This window comes from Apium graveolens, chromosome 10, assembly GCF_009905375.1.
Source record: "Apium graveolens cultivar Ventura chromosome 10, ASM990537v1, whole genome shotgun sequence".
In the NCBI taxonomy this organism is placed as follows: Eukaryota; Viridiplantae; Streptophyta; class Magnoliopsida; order Apiales; family Apiaceae; genus Apium; species Apium graveolens.
The window spans coordinates 187246068-187267155 of record NC_133656.1 but is presented as its reverse complement, the minus strand read 5'-3'; the positions used below and the strand labels follow the sequence as shown (position 1 = coordinate 187267155).

At 33.1% G+C, this 21088-nt stretch overlaps 1 protein-coding gene across 1 annotated transcript; it reads right to left on the bottom strand.

The window, feature by feature from the left end:
- Nucleotides 1-5567: 5567 nt before the first annotated feature.
- LOC141691457 (uncharacterized) lies at nucleotides 5568-9470 on the bottom strand. Its single transcript, XM_074496196.1, has 12 exons — nucleotides 9425-9470; nucleotides 9240-9341; nucleotides 9062-9157; nucleotides 8658-8747; nucleotides 8421-8477; nucleotides 8197-8262; nucleotides 8058-8114; nucleotides 7839-7937; nucleotides 6978-7543; nucleotides 6460-6806; nucleotides 6270-6374; nucleotides 5568-6201 (listed from the first exon to the last, which is right to left on the bottom strand). The coding sequence occupies exons 1-12, from the start codon at nucleotides 9468-9470 to the stop codon at nucleotides 5568-5570; spliced, it is 2265 nt and encodes a 754-aa protein (XP_074352297.1).
- Between the last annotated feature and the right edge of the window lie 11618 nt (nucleotides 9471-21088).

The window sequence follows — 21088 nt, the reverse complement described above, 5'->3', positions numbered from 1 at the left end:
TGCTTAAGTGCTAATTGTTGTCTGATGTGAATTTCTAAACTCTGATAGTGATATGAATGTTTCTGTGACTATTCAAACGAATGAGGATAAATGTGCTAGATGCTGACCTGGTAGTCTTCAATATACTAAAGATCCCATGTTTGAAGTAATTATTTATGTGGAAATCTTTTAACACAAGCAAATTCTGATATTGAGCTTAGTTGAAGTTTACTTTGTGTATCTTATTACTAAGTCAAAAACTAGAATAGTGCTTCTTATCTGTTAAGTTCTGATGTTAGTAAATCTGGTGAATGTACTAAGTGCTGATAAGCCTCACTTATCAAAAGAAAAAGAAAAGAAAAGTAATAAAAATCAGGTACTCTTTTAAGATCTAGAGTAAAAAATATGGAAGGGAAGACCCAAGTGCTTTGCTGGTATTAAGTAATATGCATTAGAAAAGCAAAATAAAATTTTCTTGGTGATTTTTCACACTCTATGATTACTGGAGAAATACTCTGATAACAGCATACATTCTAATAAGCAGTCGTGACTCACTTACACTGAGAAGCCAATGTAAAATAGAATTTCAAAAGATGCATAAAATGAGCACAAAACAGTTGAGGTGGACTCATGCATGAACTCATTCTAAAATAGACTTCATAATAATGACAGATTTTGAGCAAAGTTCTTAGTTATGTCTTATTTCTAAGATGTACTGAAGTGAATCACACTTTGCACTTTGTCTGATATTTAGCTTAATGCACACACTTACACTCCATATGAATGATGAAAATTACTCTGGTGATCAATGTTATTTTAGATGAACAGTCTATGTGTCGGTTTTCATAACATCTGAGGACAAGTTCTGATGGAAGTTCTGATGATTAAGTTCTGATGAAACCATATCAGTATTTGTGTGAAAAATTACAGGAATACACATTCACTTTTCTAGTTAAGGAGCCATATTCTGATGACTTTTAAATCCTGATAATAATCAAGTTTTGATGCTGACGTGACAGTATTTATTTACTTGGTTTATTTTTTGGTCATTACTTGAACGATAATATTTTTTACAGAATATTGGTTAATGTGAGATAAAACAGTCATAATCATTATGGGTTAATGGTTAGCGTGTATGTCTTGAAAACCTGCATGCGCACAGTAATTATTATTATATCCCGTACCCATTAACTCTGGCTTTAGATCTTTTTACTGACTGTTATTATTACACATTAGTCTAGGGAGTCGATGGGTCATTATTTTTACTTGTATTTTTTAACCAGTCCTCGCGTCCCTTGGTATTCTATTGGCTATTTAAACCAACCATTCATTCCAATTTCCAGCCAATTCATCTTTCATTTTCTCACAAACTCACTCTCTTTTTATTCATACCAACAAAAATGGTCTGTTTCACCATGTTCCTAAACTATGAAACCTTTAACATCGAGTTGAGTTGTGATGAATGGCACCAGGAGTGGCATGTCACCGCCATTCTCTACGAGCTCTGGAACTCAGTTCCACAAGAGGTTCACACAGAACTCTTGTTCTTATCAATGGAGTATCACCTCCATCTTGATAGGTTGGAAGAGGAAATGAGAGAAGCTCTCCGTCAGCAAGAACGGATCATCCGTCTTGCAGTGCTCTTCGCCAGCAGCAGGAGTTAGTCGTTAGGTCTTCTTAGCTTAGGACTAAGGCTGTTGATGTTAGCAATCGTAGAATAGGACTATCTTATAATTTTTGCATGTAATTGATAAATTTCATCGAATGTAATCATCTGATATATCAATGAAATTTTCTTTAATTACAAGATTTGTTCTTTGTTTCTCAAATTATGTGACTGTGCATGTTGAATTGCAATTTATTAATCTTTAATTCATCAACTTTTAACTTTATTTTGTGATAAATGTTTTGATTAAATTCTGTTGATTTGAGAAAACATCTGAGGAACAGGTTCCTATATCAGAACCTGTTATTGTAGAAGCTGCGAAGGTTTCTTCTCAGAAAGATACTGTAACTGGGAGTTCTAGGTCCCTCAAAAGGCTTAGGAAATTAAATTCTGCTGATAAAAATCCTACAGTGTCTCCACCTTTGAGGAAATTAAAGAAATAGAGAGCTCATAGGAACATAGTTGAGTCATATTAAGATGTAGTGGAAGCAGCTAAGGAAGGGGATCAGGAATCTCTGATCTCAACAGATACAGTTGTTATTGAATTACTTCCTTCTGCACAAACAGAAACTGCACAACCAGAAACTGCTCAAGCCAACATACCTACACCTCCTATATCACCTATAGTTGATCCAGTACATACTGAAGAACTAGGTACAAGTGCTGAAACTGATATTCATAACCTGATTGTGGTTGAGGTTTTTTACTTGGAAGCTCCACTAATTCAACTCACTCCACCAACAATATCAATGTTGGATGTTGATCAGAATCTGGCTGCAGATCAGAATTTAGAGGAAAATGTTGAAGCCTCTATAGCCTCACATACTGCTATTTTATCAGAGGATGCTGATACTGCAGGATCTACAAGTTCTGATGCGGCTAATGAAGAAACTACTGGTGAAGCTGCTAGTAATTTAGATGCTGATGTAGCTGGTCCATCAGGACATGCACCTCAACAAACTGTTCATAAAGCTGATTTAGTCAAGAAGTTTGTTACAGGGGAAGCACAAGTACCTTGGAGTGAAACTCCTAGAGGAAAGGAGTGGACTAAAGAATGGAACTCAGTTAGTTTTGTTCCTTTTGAAAAGATTCTTGCTGAGCATCTTGCAAAAGCTGATGAAATGCTGATAAATGATGATTTCAAGGCACAACTGAGAGTTACTGCATTAAGTACAAGGCACCTTCAAGGTCAACATTCAATAACTCATGACAAGGTGAATAAAATTCAAGAAAACTTGATCCATCAAGATATGAATCTGAAACTTGAAAAGAACAGATTTTTCAAGCCAGCCTTTGACAGAATTGCCACCATTGAGAACACTCAGGAGAAGCAACAAGCTCAAATTGAAGAAATTCTAAAGAATCAAGCTTCTCACCAAAGTCAACTCAATGAGATCCAATCCTCAGTGGAATTTCTTGTCTCTCTTCTATTACCTGCTGATGCCAAAAAGGGGGAGAAAGTGATTAAGTCCAAATGAAATCTATTAAGACACTGAAAGGAAAGGATGATGAAAATGATGACCAGGGAAACTCTTATAAGGGTAAAGGTCAAGGAAAAGGTCTTTCGTCAAGTAAAGCTAGAATTAAAAGTCAAGGAACAAGTTATGATACTGGGAGAAGAATAAGTTCTGATACTGGTAAAAGGATAAGTTCTGGTGAATATCTAGAACTTGATGAAGAAATTTCAAAGCAGTTATTTCTTAAAGAAAATCCAGGAATGGACTTTGAGAGTCTAAAGGAAGAAGAAGCTAGACTCAAAGCAGAAGGTGTCAAGACAAAATCTGAAGCTTCTGTTGTTGAAAAGAAATATCCAAAACCTAAGGGTATTGTGATAAAGGAAAGAACAAGTTCTGAGGTAACCAAGGCCAAATCACAAATGAAAATTGATCCAAGGTCCAAGGGCAAAGACAAAGTTGATGAACCTGTAAAGGTTTTTATGCCAGTTATGGATGAAGAAATAATTGATGAAGAAGCAGATGATAATCTTACTCTGATGCATAAGAAGATTTTTCAAATAACCTCTGACATGGCTCATGTTGTTCAGAGGCAAGATATAGTAAGTTCTGATATGACAGTGAAGCAAGCAACCTCTGACATAGCTCAAGTTGACTTGATATCAGAAGTTAAGGAAAAGGAAACCTCTGACATTGCTCATGTTAAACCTTCAAAGATACTCCTACCAGGATTCACTAAAGCTAAATAGGCTCAACCGTTGAAGACTGCAACAAGTGATTTTAAATATAGAGTTGTTACAGGAAAGGAAGCAAGAGATAATCTGGGTTGGGTAGTTCTGATGAAAGAAGAGTACATAACACTACCAATGATCCCACTTCCTTAAATGAACCAGGTGTTGGAGCAACTCCTGAAAGATTGAATCGACTTGAATCTGTATAAATGGTTTATCATACCTTCTTGAAAGAACATATCTTGTTATATTTTATGATAGATGGAAGGGTATACCAGATTAAGAAAAATGTTATACCACTGAAGTATTTTGAGGAACTGGAACATGTTCTATACCTACTTCAAGTGAAAGACAGATTAACAGATAGTGTTGCAGGGTATTTAAAGTCTCAAATTCAAAGACAGAAGAAGCTTTATTCTGTAAAGTCTGACAGCACATATTGTCCCAAGTACAGAGATCACAAGGGTGATATTGTCGATATGAAGCCTAACTCTGCTAGAATTATAACTACTTTTCTGGGTTATAAAGCTGTGGAATTCAATCTAGAGTCTGACAAGGCATATCTGATAAGACTAGATCAGGAGATAAGAAAAGCTAAAATAAATGATCTCAGAGCAGCTATTTTTCAAACTGGAGAAGATACAACTGAATTGATAAATGCTAACAGGAGGATGGTCAATGAACTTGAATATGCTGAGAGATGTTTTTTGAAGAACTATCTCAGGACAACTCCTGATATCAAAGAGATGATATAAATTGAAAGTTGAAGCCAAGTCAAAGATCTACAATTACTTAAATTCTGAAGTTTATACAGACTGAAGCTGTTATCAAAAGTTAAAGATGGTAAAGCTGAAAGGACTGTAAGTTGTAGTTATCTAGTCAAATTATAGTTATCTAGTCAAATTCTCATGCATTTGTACTTAATATTTTTGACATCATCAAATATCTGTTGAACTTGTATAGTATGCTAATTTACAAGTTCGGGGAGATTGTTAGATATATTTGATAATGTCATGTGTAATATGATTTGTGTTTAATTTTCAGATCTTACCTTACAAGACAAATCAATACTTAACTGGAAATCAGCACTTATACTGAAGACAGAACTTAAGTTATCAGAACTTAAGGTTCAGAAGATATTTATCAGGAGATAATATCAGGACTTAAGATGACTTTCAGATAAGGCAGGCGGCTGATTGAAAGGAAAGAAGATCGAGACTAAGACAGAAAGAATTGTGCATGAAGAAGGAATTCTATGAAGAATAGAATACTTGGAAGAAAAGATAACTGGTTGATATATTTTAGGAAGCAGAATTATATTCTATATCAATTAGAAGATTATCTTGTAACTGTGTAGTATATAAATACAGGCATAGAGTTTACACTATAAATGTTACGATTATCGAAGTTATTATTCTTTGTAAATCTAACAGCTCTCGTGATAATTTGTTCATCATTGAGAGAGGACAGTTCCATATTGTAATAGAGTTTATTGTGTTGAATAAAATTTGTTTTCTGTTACTTGAGTTCTTATATTCGATTTGATTGTGCTAAACACTGTATTCAACCCTCTTCTACAGTGTGTGTGACCTAACAAACATCGTCTGACAATGCTGGCCAGTATTTTTCCCATAGCGCAAGCGGATCAGACACTGAACAATTTTCCAGTATGTTAACAAACATAGCCCGAATTTGTGTTGGCATAGCTGAGAATGCATTTTCTTCCAAAGCATCATGTCATTGCTTGTCATTATTCAACAGACCAAGAGCACCACATGCCTCCTTAAATGTATCATTTGTAGTTCCATCAATAGTGCGCAACTGAGAGAAAGATAAAGCACCTTTACATCTAAGTAACAGCATTCGAAGATACAATAATTTACCAGTTGTTGCATGAACCTCTGCTAACCTCCCAACCACATCACCTCTTTGTCTAAGCTTCCATTTAGCAGTTTTCTTTATCCATGTAAACTGGGTGGGAAAGTCAGAATACGTAAAATTTCGAGCTTGTGGAAATTCACTGTTAGCTATAAACCAAGCTTCTAGTTTACTTTTTTTGGAAGTCACGTTATTGCACACATTCTCCAAATCTGCAGAACTATGAAAATTCAAGTACTTCTGACCGGGAAAATGTATTGGTAAGCGTTCAACACTTGGGGAACGATGGTGAATGTCAAACCCAAAAATCCTCCACGATGCCTCAGATGCATAAACATATCTACCATCAAGAAAATTCGTTACCTCATCCAAATTCTTCACGGATCTTACAGTTTGTTCACTCCCTGATTTGTTACTTTTCTTCTTCAACAACATTGTAGCAGTGTCATGACCCTTTAAACAGTACTTGAAGAGATATTTCAACGATCTTGGACTGTTGCAAATTTCCAGATTTATATGACAGTGAAACCGCAACAAAAGATCTCAATTGTATGGAACTACATATTGATTGTCAAGGTTGATCCCTTTTTTTTGATGACTCTGCCAGTGTTACGCCTCCGATAAAATGGAAAACCACAATCGTCAAAATATGTATTACCATTAAACCTGCAAAATAAAATATTACATGCATCGAGATTAATAATAAAATAGACTTATTACAGAACATATGTATCATTCTATTTATTCACACCTCTTTAGGAAATGACGCATGCATTTTCCTTTCACCATACATGAATATGTGTATAAGTCTTTACCACAGGGTCCATGCACCATGTAGTTTTTAACAACTTCATATGCTATTGGATCAGAATTCTTATCTGGTATTTCAGCAGAAACCAACTGGTCAACCTTTTCAATAGAATTAGGTCTGCTTTCGGGGCTCAGCCAGATTAGCATATGCATTGGATCATGGTCTCCTTTACTGAGAGCATCACGCACAGAATTATACAAATCAGCACGGATGGTAGTTTGATGCGTTGAAACCCAGTCTAATCTATATTGTTCAATGGCAGCAAACTGATCCACAACGTATTGTTGCTACAAACGTCCAGCAAGGTGTAGCGTTAAACCTGAAATTAATGAGATGATGGTGAGGATATGCACATATTCATTACGTATTTTATATTCTAATCATATTGCTTACTTCTAATAAATACCTTCAGAAGTGCGTATCATAATCTTGTAACAATAATACTCTCTTAGTGAAACATGTCGCCTCTGTGTTGAGTCAGGATCAAGGTCTTCATCATCTAAATTCTCTATTTTAGAGTATTTATTGTTTATCAGAGGTATACATTTATGATAACCCTCGGTTCCCCAAGGAAACAGTAGTGGATATTGCAACTGCATGAAATGTGGATTTGTTTCATATATCCTCTTTAATCCTTCTTGTTTGAAATTCACAACCGTGTCTCTAAAACCACCGGTATCCGTATCATCACTAACAATGAAAGCAACAACTTCATCAGATGGAGTAATATGGTTTGGTCTGCCGCTAGAAGATTGAGATGATATGAGGACTAACTTAAACTCATCCAGATCTTCATTTTCAAACCGATTCTGAGCCATGCGAAAAGCTTTGACTAACTCATTGTTCTTATCTAACATACCTAAAAGTTCCTCGACAATATCTGGATCAACATTGTCAGAAGCACCTCTCATTGCATTGATTCTATTCTCAACCTCATTCAGCGTGTCGTACATGTAGAACTGGCAAAATTTGGGTGAAGATCCATCTAACGATACTAAACTCCCAACCAAATGATAGTTTTGACCTTGTAAGCGAAAACAATACAGAGAGCTACCTCTGTTTATTGAGTTATCAATCTTACCTCCGGTGGAAGTGAATTGGAACATGCAGTTGTACACTCTTATGTACTGTTTTAAATGCCTCAATTTCTCACCACCAAGTATCAAAGAAGCTAGTTATTAGCTATATTTCACCCATATTTTCAAAATCTGAAATCAAATTCCTCTTCTCAGGAGATGCTTGACATTTATTCTTTCCTTCACTGATTTTTAACTTTGGTTTATGGGGATTATGACAACTTCTACGTAAATGAGACGCACCAGGTTGTCTCATTTGCCCATGTTCGAAAATGGGATTAAAGTTTGAAGATGCGTCACCCTTATTCACAGAGGACATACCAAGTCCTTTACGTTTCACAGCTGCATAGTAAACAAATAAGTGACTATACATCTCCTTTGTTGAAGAAAGTGGAATTAATAAATTATATTTTGTAAAGTTTAAAACATTTTCCAAAACAGTATATTCTCAAAAAAATATACGCATGGCATTTGTAAACATCGTCTCAATATTAGGATCACGTACTCTACATTTCTTATCTGTAATAAAATAAAAAACTCCAAATTAATTGTTTTCATATAATTTGGAGAATTAAGTTAATAGGTCACGCACACATGGTACTGTTCATATCTGAAGGCGTGGAAGATGGTTTTCTGTTCTTCGCCGCTACACTGCTATTTTCTACACCTGTAATTGCCGAAAAAGAAGATTGTTGAACAAAAATAAAATACAATACAGAGTTAATAATATACATTGTTAGTAATGGAATAAACTGATTAGGGGCAATGATGATATAGGAAATCATAACAACTTATTCAAAACAGAATTATTATAAGACAACATACACATGGGGCTTGGAAAAATCTTCTCAATATTGCGACCACGTATTCTACGTTTCACGGCTACAACCAATAACACAATGTAATGTTAAACATATAGCAAAGGAAACAGAACATACAAACTTCTAACTTTCACTATCAAGTTCTAATATAAGGTTCACGACGCATTGGTAATATCTGACAATGCAGCAGCTCCTTCCATGTTCTTGGCAGTTGGAGTGTTATTTTCTTCAAGTGTAATACCTAAATTAGGTGAAATTGATACACTGCAAGGACTGTTATTTGATCCACCAACAGTTCTCAATCCCACACATCTGCTCATACGTTTCAAATCTAGCAATCAACAAATATGATAGACAATAACATTATACATAACATCATACATCTGCAAGGAACATTGGTACCAACGACTGAACATCAGCACGGAATATTTGTAGACAAACTACACAAACCTGTGAAGGAAGCTCTACTGCTTCTATTAGACGTAACATCAACAACAAAATTAGAAGGTTTCTGGGGGGGAACCACGCAAAACATTTGTCTGACTTGCTAATGGCTGTAAAGGCCACTACAAAATGCGTATGTTAAACATGGGTTCAGAATTTATTTATGTAACAAATAAGATATGCATGATATGGAAAACTTACCAGACGATACTACAGAACCTGGTGTCTGCTGATTTGAAATTGTAAAACTGGGACTAAGATTTTCTTGGCCAACACAAATATTTCTACACTTCACAACTAAGTTCATGAAACGAATATAAGGACATGACTTAGATTCAAAACTACATACGAACATAAAGACAACGAAAGATACATATACCCGTCGAGTCAGGAATATTGAAACTTGGTATAGGCTGCAACACAGAAGATTGATTGACGTCCTCATTTGATGAATCTCGGCTACGAATCAAACGTTTCAAACCTGTGGATAAAGACACAAACCAAACAAATCATATAACAGTTAACATACATAATGATTAACATGACTTTATAATGAAAACAAACCTAAAAGTGAAGTTCTTGCAGAGGTCGGATGAGAGCGTGGATCCATGATTAACAGCAAATCGCCGGAGCATGGAACAAATGAGAAGATTAGAGAGCAAATCACCCGAGTATGGAACTTTGAGTAGATTAGAGGAGGCTGAAGTTATGCAGTGGAGAGAAACAAATTAAAAAAAATTCAAACGTACCATTCAGTTGCTACAATCTGGGAGTGGGTTAGATGTATTTAGGTTAATTTCTAAAATGGGTTATAGAATTTAAATGTGAAAAATTTATGGATATGTGTATAATATAAAATTTTATGTGTAAAAAAATAAAATGGATTATAGGTCATGAGTCATGGGTAAATGGGTAAATTTTATGGGTAAATTTTACCTGGGCAATAGTAGCCTTTAAGAATTATAGAGATTACCAGTTTTTGGTTTTTATGTTCAGTTTTGACTTTGACGCTTGACCATGTTCAGTTTTGATCTCTTTTTTATTTTTGCTAAATTTCAGTTTTGATATTGTCTAGATTGCGTTGGAGAATTATTTTGTAGATTTTGATTTGCAATTCGATTTAGACGGTTGATGGAAGTGAAATATTACTTTTGTGCTTCTGTATTGTAAATAAGTTTTGAAATTTTTCAAAAAGAAATAGGATTTGGACTTAAAAAAATTTGTTTAGTTTACGATTAACGAGTAGCTCTGGTCAACTGTCCGACCAATAAATTCCACTTGCATTATTAATATACTAATATTAATTTAATTGGCTTATGTCATTAAAATATAGTCGTTGCTTTTTTTTGCTAAATGTTTTGTTGCTATTTACTCAAATATACATAAATTTAAGAGTTTTTTAAAAATTATCTAAAGTCAAAAATATTTTTGCAAAAATACTGTCATGTTTTAAAAATTATAATTTTTTATTTTAAAAAAATATTATTTTTTTTAAAAAAAATCTACAAAAAATACGATTTTCTGCAACTCTATTCAACTAATGCAATCTTGGACGAGTTTCTGCAAATTTATGCAATCTCGTACAAGGCTCAAATCGAACAAAAAAAATCGATTCAACTAATTGCATTTCTGTTTGATTTTGGTTAATTCTGTATTTTGTAAAAAAATTCAGAAGATACTAAAATCACAAAAAAAAACATAAAAAGTTAGCATTTTTTATTATTTCTATAAATTTAATTATTAAAAAAAATCAATTATTGGATATGAGATTTCGCAGTACAAAAATTACAAGTTTAATTACCTTTATCGTATAAGCAGTTAGCCAAACAAACAATTTAAATTTTTGTGAACTGTTAACTTTTATGTTTAAAATATGATTAACATCATTTGACAAATTTCAGTAGCATAATTATTTTGATCATGCACATGAATTTTTGGCATAGCCGGATTAATTCTATTTCATGTCAATGTTGTGAACCAAAGAGGAATTAATTAGGGGTTGTTTAATTTAGAAGATTATAAGAATTTGAAATAAGGAATTAAGTTGGATCGATATGGAATTAAAAAATAATTTCTCATATCATGTGTTGGGTTTGGTGGTGAAATTAATTTATTTAATTTTAAATAATTTTGATTCATTAATTGAATCAAATTTTTATATATTACATATGTCGAATTTAAGTTGTTATACAACTTATAAACAAAAAATAAATATAAGTGATTATAAAATGAATTTTTTTAAAATTTCAATATTAATTTATAATTTTTAAAACAAATAAATTAAAATATTACTAATTTGTATTTAATAAAAATAAGCACAACTTATTTAAAATTAAATAACATGATATTTAAAATATATGTTTTGAGATTGTATTTAACTTTATAAATAAATATGAAATAACTAAATTTAATTTGATAACTCATACCACTCTCTCAAACCCACCTCCACCTAAGGTATTAAATCAGATTCCAAACGTGTGTAATGAGGAAATAATACCCAAAATACACCATTTTTCACCTTCAACCGCCTAAAATACTAAGATGCGCAGACCACCCAAAATTTAACAACCCAACAAATAAAATTTAAATAAATCCGAACTCTATTAATAGAACTCCATTAAAATCTGATTAAACTTTCCAATTTCTCAAAAATCCAATAAACTTACAATTCTTGAAATAAAATACAACTAAATTACAATCATACCAACAAACTCTAAAGAAAATCTAAGAAAAATACAAAACTCATGCAAGTCTTGTAACTCGCACTCTTCCCCTTAAACAACTCACCTAAAAGAGAGAATACCTGCCGGAGGAAAACAAAGAGAACAAAGGACCGACAGTGAGCGAAATGCTCATATACGAATATAAAACAAAGCATAACTAAACAAATATTAAAAGATGATGAGGCTAAAGTACAACCGAATGTCTGAATGAAGATCAATAGAAATAATGAATGAGACAATTAGAAAATGGATACTCAACTCACAAATTCAAGCAATTGTCTTTAAACAAATTAATCTTACCACTTACGCATAATATAATCACAATAATAATATAATCAAAAGAATATTGATAAAATGGAATCATACCCTTACACGTACTCTTACACTTATTCTCACACTTACAAAATAATATACAAAATAGCTTACATACGAACATGGAGATAATCTTACACTTACAGGATGTCCTACATTTTCGATAATTCGGAAATATGTAGTCATCAAAACTTACGGGGGCTTGCACAGTACAAAGCAAATGCTACCCAATATCTTATAGGGGCTTGCACGGCAATAAGCACGTGCTACCCAAAAGGCCAAATCATACACATACTAGTCATGGCTATACGTGTCCCACAACTTCGGCGACACGTCCATACAATTTAAGTACACCGCATAGGAGGTGCCAATCACGAGATTATCCACTCGCGACGGATGTCTTACAAACTCTCAAGTCATACAAATAACTCAAAATAAATACTCAAAGATCACACACTCAAATATCTTACATCTCCAAAATCATATATAAATATATCAAAATAACTTCAAAATACTATAACCCAACATCACGAAACAAAATAACATAACAAACCACTAATTATTGATAAGCTCAAATCTGAACAGTTCCAAAGAATGCCAAATTACTAAATAAAGATGAATTCAGCTAAAAAAGTATGAAACACGAAAGTCGTAGAAAATTCCGAGACCTTTCCAGAATGGTAAGGCATGTCAAAAATGAAAAAGTAACGAATTCATAAAACAAATAAATGTGGACTGCAGAACAAAATCAGCCCCTAATCAGTTCAGTATTTTACAATTCAAGGCATCTGAATTATGGAATATGGCAGCGGAATGTAAATGAAATATGCAGATGTCGAAAAGAGCTTTCCAGAATGGTATCGCTCATAATTTTTGAACAAATAATCAATTTACAATGAATTTAAGAAGTTAAGACGTACAAGCAAAACTTAACCCACCATATTATAGAAAAGGCAGATTTCAAGATACTTACAAGCATAATTTCAGAAAATTCAAAGAATGAAAAACAAAGATAATCAAATTATCTTTCCAACGAGTTTAGAATCACAACAATCCAATAAACATAGAATTAATTATGAATTTTATAAGAATTCAGATAACTAGAACTGATTAAGTACAACAAGATTGATAGTATAACGAAATATCCATATAAACGAATTCGAATACGAAAATAAAGAGTACACAAAATATATCCGTACCTCGAAATCTTAGTTATCGAGAATACAAACAAAGATTTCAGAACCCCAAATCACAAGAACCCCAATTCCACAATGCCAAATTCATAACCCTCCAAAAAGTTCTTGATGTTCATCTCTATCTCCATCTATTTTCTCTTTCTCTCTTCTCTCTCCCTCTCTCCTCTCTTATCGGATCAAAGTAACGCAAACCCTTTTTTAGCAAACCCTAACTCTTCTCTTCCTTCTTTCTCCCTTTTTTTTATCAAAACCCTCACTCTTTTTTAATAAAAGTCTTACTATTTTTTTTAACTAATACTCTTAAACTAATATTCTGATTATAAATATAAAAATAAACTTACACAAACTAATTTAATTACAACGCATTGATATAAATAAATAAATCAATCAAATAATCTAACCAAAAATAATTATAAAATATCGGGATGTTACACAAAATACCCACAGAATACGCATTAAAGGGATGCATATTCAACCTTCTAAAATTTAACAAAGAATACACATGTTCAACATGCGTATAAAAAATAAAAAAAAAATAAAATGTGAATACGCATGTTGAACATGCGTATCCCTTGTTAAATTTTTAAAAACTGAATCTGCATCCTCAATATGCGTATTCCGTGGGTATTTTGGGCGGAACATCCCGCCAATAGGCATTTTGGACAAATCTCCTCAAATTGGGGGTATTTTGATTTTGCACCCTATAATGAATGGGTATCAAATTTTACAAAGAGTCGACCAAATACCGGATATAAGTTTGGAATGAACGAAACTTATGCCTGATACCGAATAAGTCGAATCAAACGACCCCTTAATTATTAAACAATTAATTTACTTTGTTTTATTTATTATAGCATAATGACACAATTACAACAATATTATTATCTAATTTAAAAATTATATAGATGTTATCGGTGGCATCAATGGAGCGTTCTCTTATATGGAGTTTCATAGAGATTTTTTATTTTAAAATATAAAACACACATATTTATTTAAATTTTTATCATATATAATTACAAATTTGAACACATTTATTGGGCTATATAATTACTTATTTGAACACATTTATTGTTATGTTTAATTAGCCCTTTTATTAATTACGAAATTAATAAATAATTAGGGGTTTGAGCCTTATTTATTGGGTTTTTTCGTTGGACCAAATCAGGTCTAATTAATGCGACATTAACCCCGCAATTAGGGATATTTTCATTCCTTATCAAATATAAAGTCCAGTTAGAAAAGAATAATATACATGTATCAAAATATTTTAACACTTCATAACCACGAATGAAGTACCTTGAGTATAAATTCTATCATTTTCCTTTAAAATTTACAATTTTGTACATTTAAATTTGAAACACATATATATTTTTCAAATATAATAAATAAGTTATTTCCAAAGCGGCCTTCTTATATTCACATTTATATTTTTCGAAAAGTATTTTATAAATTTAGTAAAAATATATTTCATTAAATAATAAAATTATAATTTTTATTAAATATTACTCGTTTAATTATTACTACTACTACATTATTTCGAGAAATGTGTATCCGAGATTGTCTTTGATTCATAAACTTATGGTGTCACGAGTTTATGAAACAAAAACCTTCTTGAATACACGTTTTTCGAAATAATCTAATAGTAATAAATATAAAATTAGTATTATTATATTTAAATTTTAATTTTAATATTCAATGATACATATTTTTATTAAATTTATAAAATACTTAATTTTATTATAGTTGAATTATTTAATATTGACAACATAATTTAAATATAATATAAAGATTTTATATTTGTTTTTAAATAATTAAATGAGGAAATACCTTCCTCAATGAATTATTGACCGAAGTTCACTTAACTTTTACGATAAATCATTATGAATCCCTTGTTGATTACAGAGCCGCACCAGCAAACCTGCTGAACTTTTGCCATAATTTTTATATAGACTGTTTCTTTAGTTGCGTTTTGTCCAAAGGAAGCCCATCTCTTAAACAAACTGTCAAGGTATCATTTCAGTGTGACATTTGAACGCGAATGACACCGAAAGGCTAGAATGTTTTCAGATAAAGCAAACCGATTCAAGCTATCTGCTTCTTTTATTATTAAGATTTATTACCAAATCATATAAAATTTTAAGGTATTCACTACAAGAAAAAAGTCCATAGACATCGCTTTTTGGCCGATGTCTATGCTGTTTCCCAACCGATGTTGATGTCTGTGATGTCTATTCTAGACATCGGTGAATACCCGATGTCTATACTGGATTAGACATCGATTTTAGTTAAAAAACAGATGTCTATGTGTTGATTATTAAAACAAAATGCTATAAGTAAATTATTTAATAACTAAATTACACCTAATTAAACATGTTAAACATATCATGAGCTATGTTTTTTGTCACAAAAACATCGATTTTTAGTGAAAAACACTGATGTCTATGTGATGATTTTTCACAAAAAATGCTATAACAAAATTATTTAATAACTAAATTACACCTATTAAAACATATTAAACATATATTGAGCTATGTTTTTTGTCACAAAAATATCGATAATTTTGACAGAGGTGATGTAAAATGGCATATTAAACATCTGTTTCTTTAATAAAAGGTGATGTCTAATTAAGCGTATAAACATCAGTTTTTTCTAGAATGAAGTGATGTCTATGTATCCTTTAGACTTGAACATATTAGTTTTTCACATCAGTTATTTCCCTTAAACTGATGTACATTGCGTTTTTTGACATCAGTTTTGTTTGGTTAAAAGTGATGTACATTATCTTTTTTGACATCAGCTTTTCTTAATTAAAAGTGATGTGTAAGAAATTTATAGACCAAATTGTGTAAAGTTTTACATCACTAATTTTCTAAAAAAGCGATGTACTCGTTACTAATAGACATTTGTTATAAATAAAACCGATGTCCTTTACTACATAACCAAAACTAAAACATTGGAATAACACGCATCCATACAAATCTAACCAGTCAATCATTCATACATTTAACCATTCAATCATCCGAAAACCACCAACACCAACCCCATCATCTGCATCAATCATCCAAAAATCACCAACACCAACCCCATCATCTGCATCAATCATTCAAAAACTACAGAATCTACATTACCAAATGTACAACCCCCAGCATTTGCAAACCTATACAGCAACCCCAGTATTTATACACTTACATTCTTACTATACAGAACCGTCTAAATTACCAAATGTACGACTACGCAAAAGAAAAGACCTTGAGTACAAGAATTGATCAGATATGCTCTTGGATGAACTGCAGAGCCTCAATGCGAACTTCATCTAGCTGTTCAATGCTGTAACACGATCGAGTCTTGGCCAACCACTACAAATTCGAAACAAACAAAATTCAGTACATGAATGAAAAGTAACCATATCGAAAAGTAACCATATCTCAGTATATAGCAAACTGGAAGCGTCAAGGTAATACCTTTTTAGCAAAATTCAACTTGTCATCATCGATAATTTCTTTCATGTATCGCATTATTACATACGCACATTCAATCCCACCGGGTTGTTTGGGAGATCCCTATTTTATTAATTAAAAGACAAATCAGGCATGTCAAATAAATCATATATATTAAGCACAAATATTAGGTACTCGATCTATTGTACTTACACTAAGAAACTTTGCCTTGGCCATCTTGTTGCCCCTGCCGGTTTCAGAGTTGTAACTTTTCAAAGCCCTGCATAAAAAACATAAAATCTCATATAATGTACAGAAATGAACATGCAATTATACCAAACTGTTACGTTAATAAAAATTTACCTTGATAACGCCTTTTCTAGTTCTGAAAATTGTGTCGGGTGAGGTAGTGGATTCAGAATATATATTTCCCCTTCCCAGATAACGACCAAAATCCAATGCATACTATTTTCATAAAAAAACAAAGACAGATAGGACACATCACATAGAAATTTGTACTGTACTATCCATGTTTTTAATTTTCAGTATTACAATAAGTACTTACTTCTGATTATGCGGAAGAAAGAATAGGCGATCTGGGTTACCCTCTCTCAACCGGTTTAAAATGTATGCTTCAAAATCAGCATTCACGTGATATGTGGATCCGGGGTCAATAAAAGCAAATGTCTCTGCCAGTTCTGGTATTTCACTAATCTCAGAATGCAAGTGCCTATCGAAAGAGTGCTGATGTTAAAATGCAAGTTCTGGAAAATTACAAACATTAAAAAAAATGATCATTAAAAAGAAAAAAAAGGTAACTTAAGCCATGTAACTTGCAACTACTGCTTGGCCCAACATTTCAAACTCCAATAAAGACACAACATTCTCATGCAACAAATAAATTGTTTTTTCATGTCCAAACACATTCGGCTCACATCGAACCTGGATACTGACCCCGGTAGTTTTCATCCAAGTTATTGCATGTTTATACAACAGCTTAAAGCCCTTTGGCACTTTCGCACCTGGCTTTGCTTGAAGAAATTGTGCCTTCAAATCCTGCAACCCGTCATTCTTTTTTATTTTTTCAGCACTTGTTCGAGGCCTTTCTTTTTTCTGCACCTGATGATAATATAAAACCAAAATAAAATGTACATACCACTTAATTTTTAATATCTTGAAATGAACAATTTAATTTCAAAATTCAGACAATATTATACATATATATATTATTCATTATACCGCAACATTTGTGTAGCTAATTAATTCCTCAGGCCATGCCAAAAAAGATCCTAGAGCATCGCGGACAGTCATCATGTCATCACCACGTGTCTCAGCTGGAAGCAAGGCATCTGGTTTTATGAGGCCATCAACGGAGACACATTGATGTCCAATTGGTATATCAACTCCATGTACCAAATCAGTTAAATTATCCTCGCGAGGATATACCATACCAAATGCAACCTTATTCTCAAGTCTCTCGACAGATAGCTCACAAGATCGTTGGGCCTATAATATTTAAATAAACAAAATTAAAAAATTAAGGTAACAATGATTTACCTTAGTAAGATAAATGACAAGGTTGCTCACAAAATTAAAATAACTTACGTGACTTCCAGGAGGTGAAGGCCTAGTTGGGCCATCTGTAAAAACACAGTCATCATCTTCATATACCAACACAACTCCTCTTGCAGGTGGTGGATTTGACTTCATTTTTTTATCCTTTTCCGGATCGAAACTTGCCTTTTCAGATGGCATTGGAGAGTGAAAAGTACCTCCACTTTCGATCACTGACTTCAAGCGATCAATCTCTGCCTCGAGAGCTTGCGTTTTTTTTTCAAGCAGTTCATCCCTTTGTCGATCACGGGCCATCAACTCTGCCTTTGTGATTCGAAGCTTTGGCTCTCTTGGCAAATTAAAGTATTGTTTTGGAGTGATGTACCCTCCAACAGCCCGAACCCTCCCAGAATGCTCACGACTCTCCAAAGCCGTTGTCAGAACATCTTCAGCACCAGAAAACTGAATCTCACCCTTCTTCTTTTTTTCCAACAATGCGTTCTGTTAACAAGAAAATAAATTAACCAAAATGGAGTTAACTAGTTTTCAATAAAAGATAAATAATAATTATTTCGCATAATTGTAATCAGTATAATTAAAGACCAATTAACTAAAACATTGACAGGGGTCCTATTTATACTGATTCGCCTACTTTACTGATTTATGTCGTCCTAATTTTACTGATTCGCCTACTTTAATGTAATTTAACCAAAATTAAAACTTACAATTTTATCGCATACAACAGCCAAATCTTCATCGACCTCTTCGACCTCTTGTCCGTTTTTCCGCTTACGAGCCTTTTGCCAAAAAATCGCTCTATCCGGTTCTTCTCCCGGATTCAACCTTCCTTTTTTTATCTGTTACAAATAAAATAAAATACAGTAATACAAATAACTCCAGGGCTAAAAAATGTAGGACTCTAATTTATTATGGACTGACCTATTATAAATTAAATACAGTTATACAATTAAATGAACTTTTCTTACCTCATCTTCTTTTAAACCGATGTACCCCTTTCTTGACAACCGGTGATGATATTTTCTCTTAGACACTCTTTCACTTTGTGTGTCATGAATTTCCTAAAAACATGTCACAAGATTACAAAAATTACAACAGACGATGCAAAAAAATCACCAAATCATATATTATAGAATTAAAACATACCTTCCACTTAGAATCAGTCCTCTGTCTCACAAACCTTTTCCAGGTTGCCTTACTAACATAGCCATAGCCTCTTGGCGGCTTACTCAGCTTCTTCTTTTCTCCAATAAATGGTAGCACATACTTTCTCGTCAAATCAGTCTTAAACTGTCGCCATTTAGAGCCTGCTGACTTTAGGACCATGTTTTCAATTTCTGGTTTAACTTTGAAGGTAGCCTGAAAAAACACAAGTTCAAAAAATCATAACAGGAAAAACTTATATTCAAGATCTATATTTGATAATAATTTTTTACAATTGATCTAGTACCTGGAGATCTAACCAAAGCTTTGATTTTAATTCAGGGTCTACATTTGGCCACGTAGGAATGTCGATTGGAATCATAGTCCTAGCCAACATACCAATGTAAGACTGCAAACGGGCTCTAGTTTCCCCATTAGGAATTCCCCATTCATTGGCAGTGACTTTAACTTTCTTCCCGCGAGCTTTCTTGACAATCACTTTGTACATTACGCATACGCCTCGCTTACCCCCAGACTTCCTTGTAGCAGTATTAGTTGTAGTATTTGTCTGTTCTGAGTTAGTCGGTTGAGATTCCGATGCATGCCCTTCATTGTTTTCATCATTGTTCGGAACATCCTCCAGCCGCTTGGGGCTTCCACCGCTAAGATTCTGTGATGTAGTCTTTTCTGATTGCTTTCGCATTTGCTTTTTTGGTGCCATTCTTTCCTCTTCCTCTAATCTAAAAAATTAACTAATATTTAACATATTAGAACAACTACACAGTTCATGGTATAATGTCTAACAGATATGCAGAAAATTAAACAAAATTCTCATTTAATTGTCAAGAAAAATTACAGATAGACTTCTATAACTACATTGAAAAATTACAAGAAAACAGAGATCACAAGCTACATTACAAATAACAAGAAAAATTACAAATAACAAGAAAAATTACAAATAAGGAGAATATATAGCTAGACTCCTATAACTTTTTGACCCATATACCCTCAACATTTTCTCTTCTATTACAAACACTTGCATCATCAATTTTAGCAGGGTCACATGTAGGGATATTAGAACAGAATGGGGGAGGGTTCCAGGAGGTGTCTTCAAGAAGGAGAATCAGAGGGGTGACGCATCTTTCCATCTTTGGATCGATTATTTGCATGCCAACTCATTAATTCAGCAATAGATGAAGATTTAAACATTCTTTTAAATCTGGGGATTATCGGAAAATACCACATAACCTTAGCTGGCACATTTACCCTAACTTGACCATCTTTCCCAACTTTCCAGCGAGAGAGATGGCATTTGGGACACTCGGAAGAAGACTCGAGAATTGGACCCCTGTATAATACGCAGTCATTTGGACAAGCGTGGAATTTAATATACTCGAGGCCTAAATCAGTCAATGTTTTCTTGGCTTCATACATATTAGACGGAAGCAGATTATCTTTAGGAAGAATTGATCCAATTGATTGAAGCAGATCAGTAAAAGCTTTATCGGAAACTCCAAACCTAGCCTTCCAATTATGTAATTTTAAGACCGACTCCAGTTTAGTACACTCACTTCCCTCAAACAGAGGTTGTTCTGCATCGGCAACAAACCTCTTAAAGTTATCTGACTCTTTATCGCAATCTTCCCTACTATAGGCTGCTTCACACACGTTAAATGTTTCTGAAATTGGTATGGGCTTCGAGGGAGGACAAGTACTACCAACAGATGACCTAGTACTATTATCATGGTTTTCTCCATGCCAAATCCAATCAGAATATCCTAAACTAAACCCTGATTCATAAAGATGACCTCTGATTATATTCACAGAAAACTTTTTGAAGTTAGA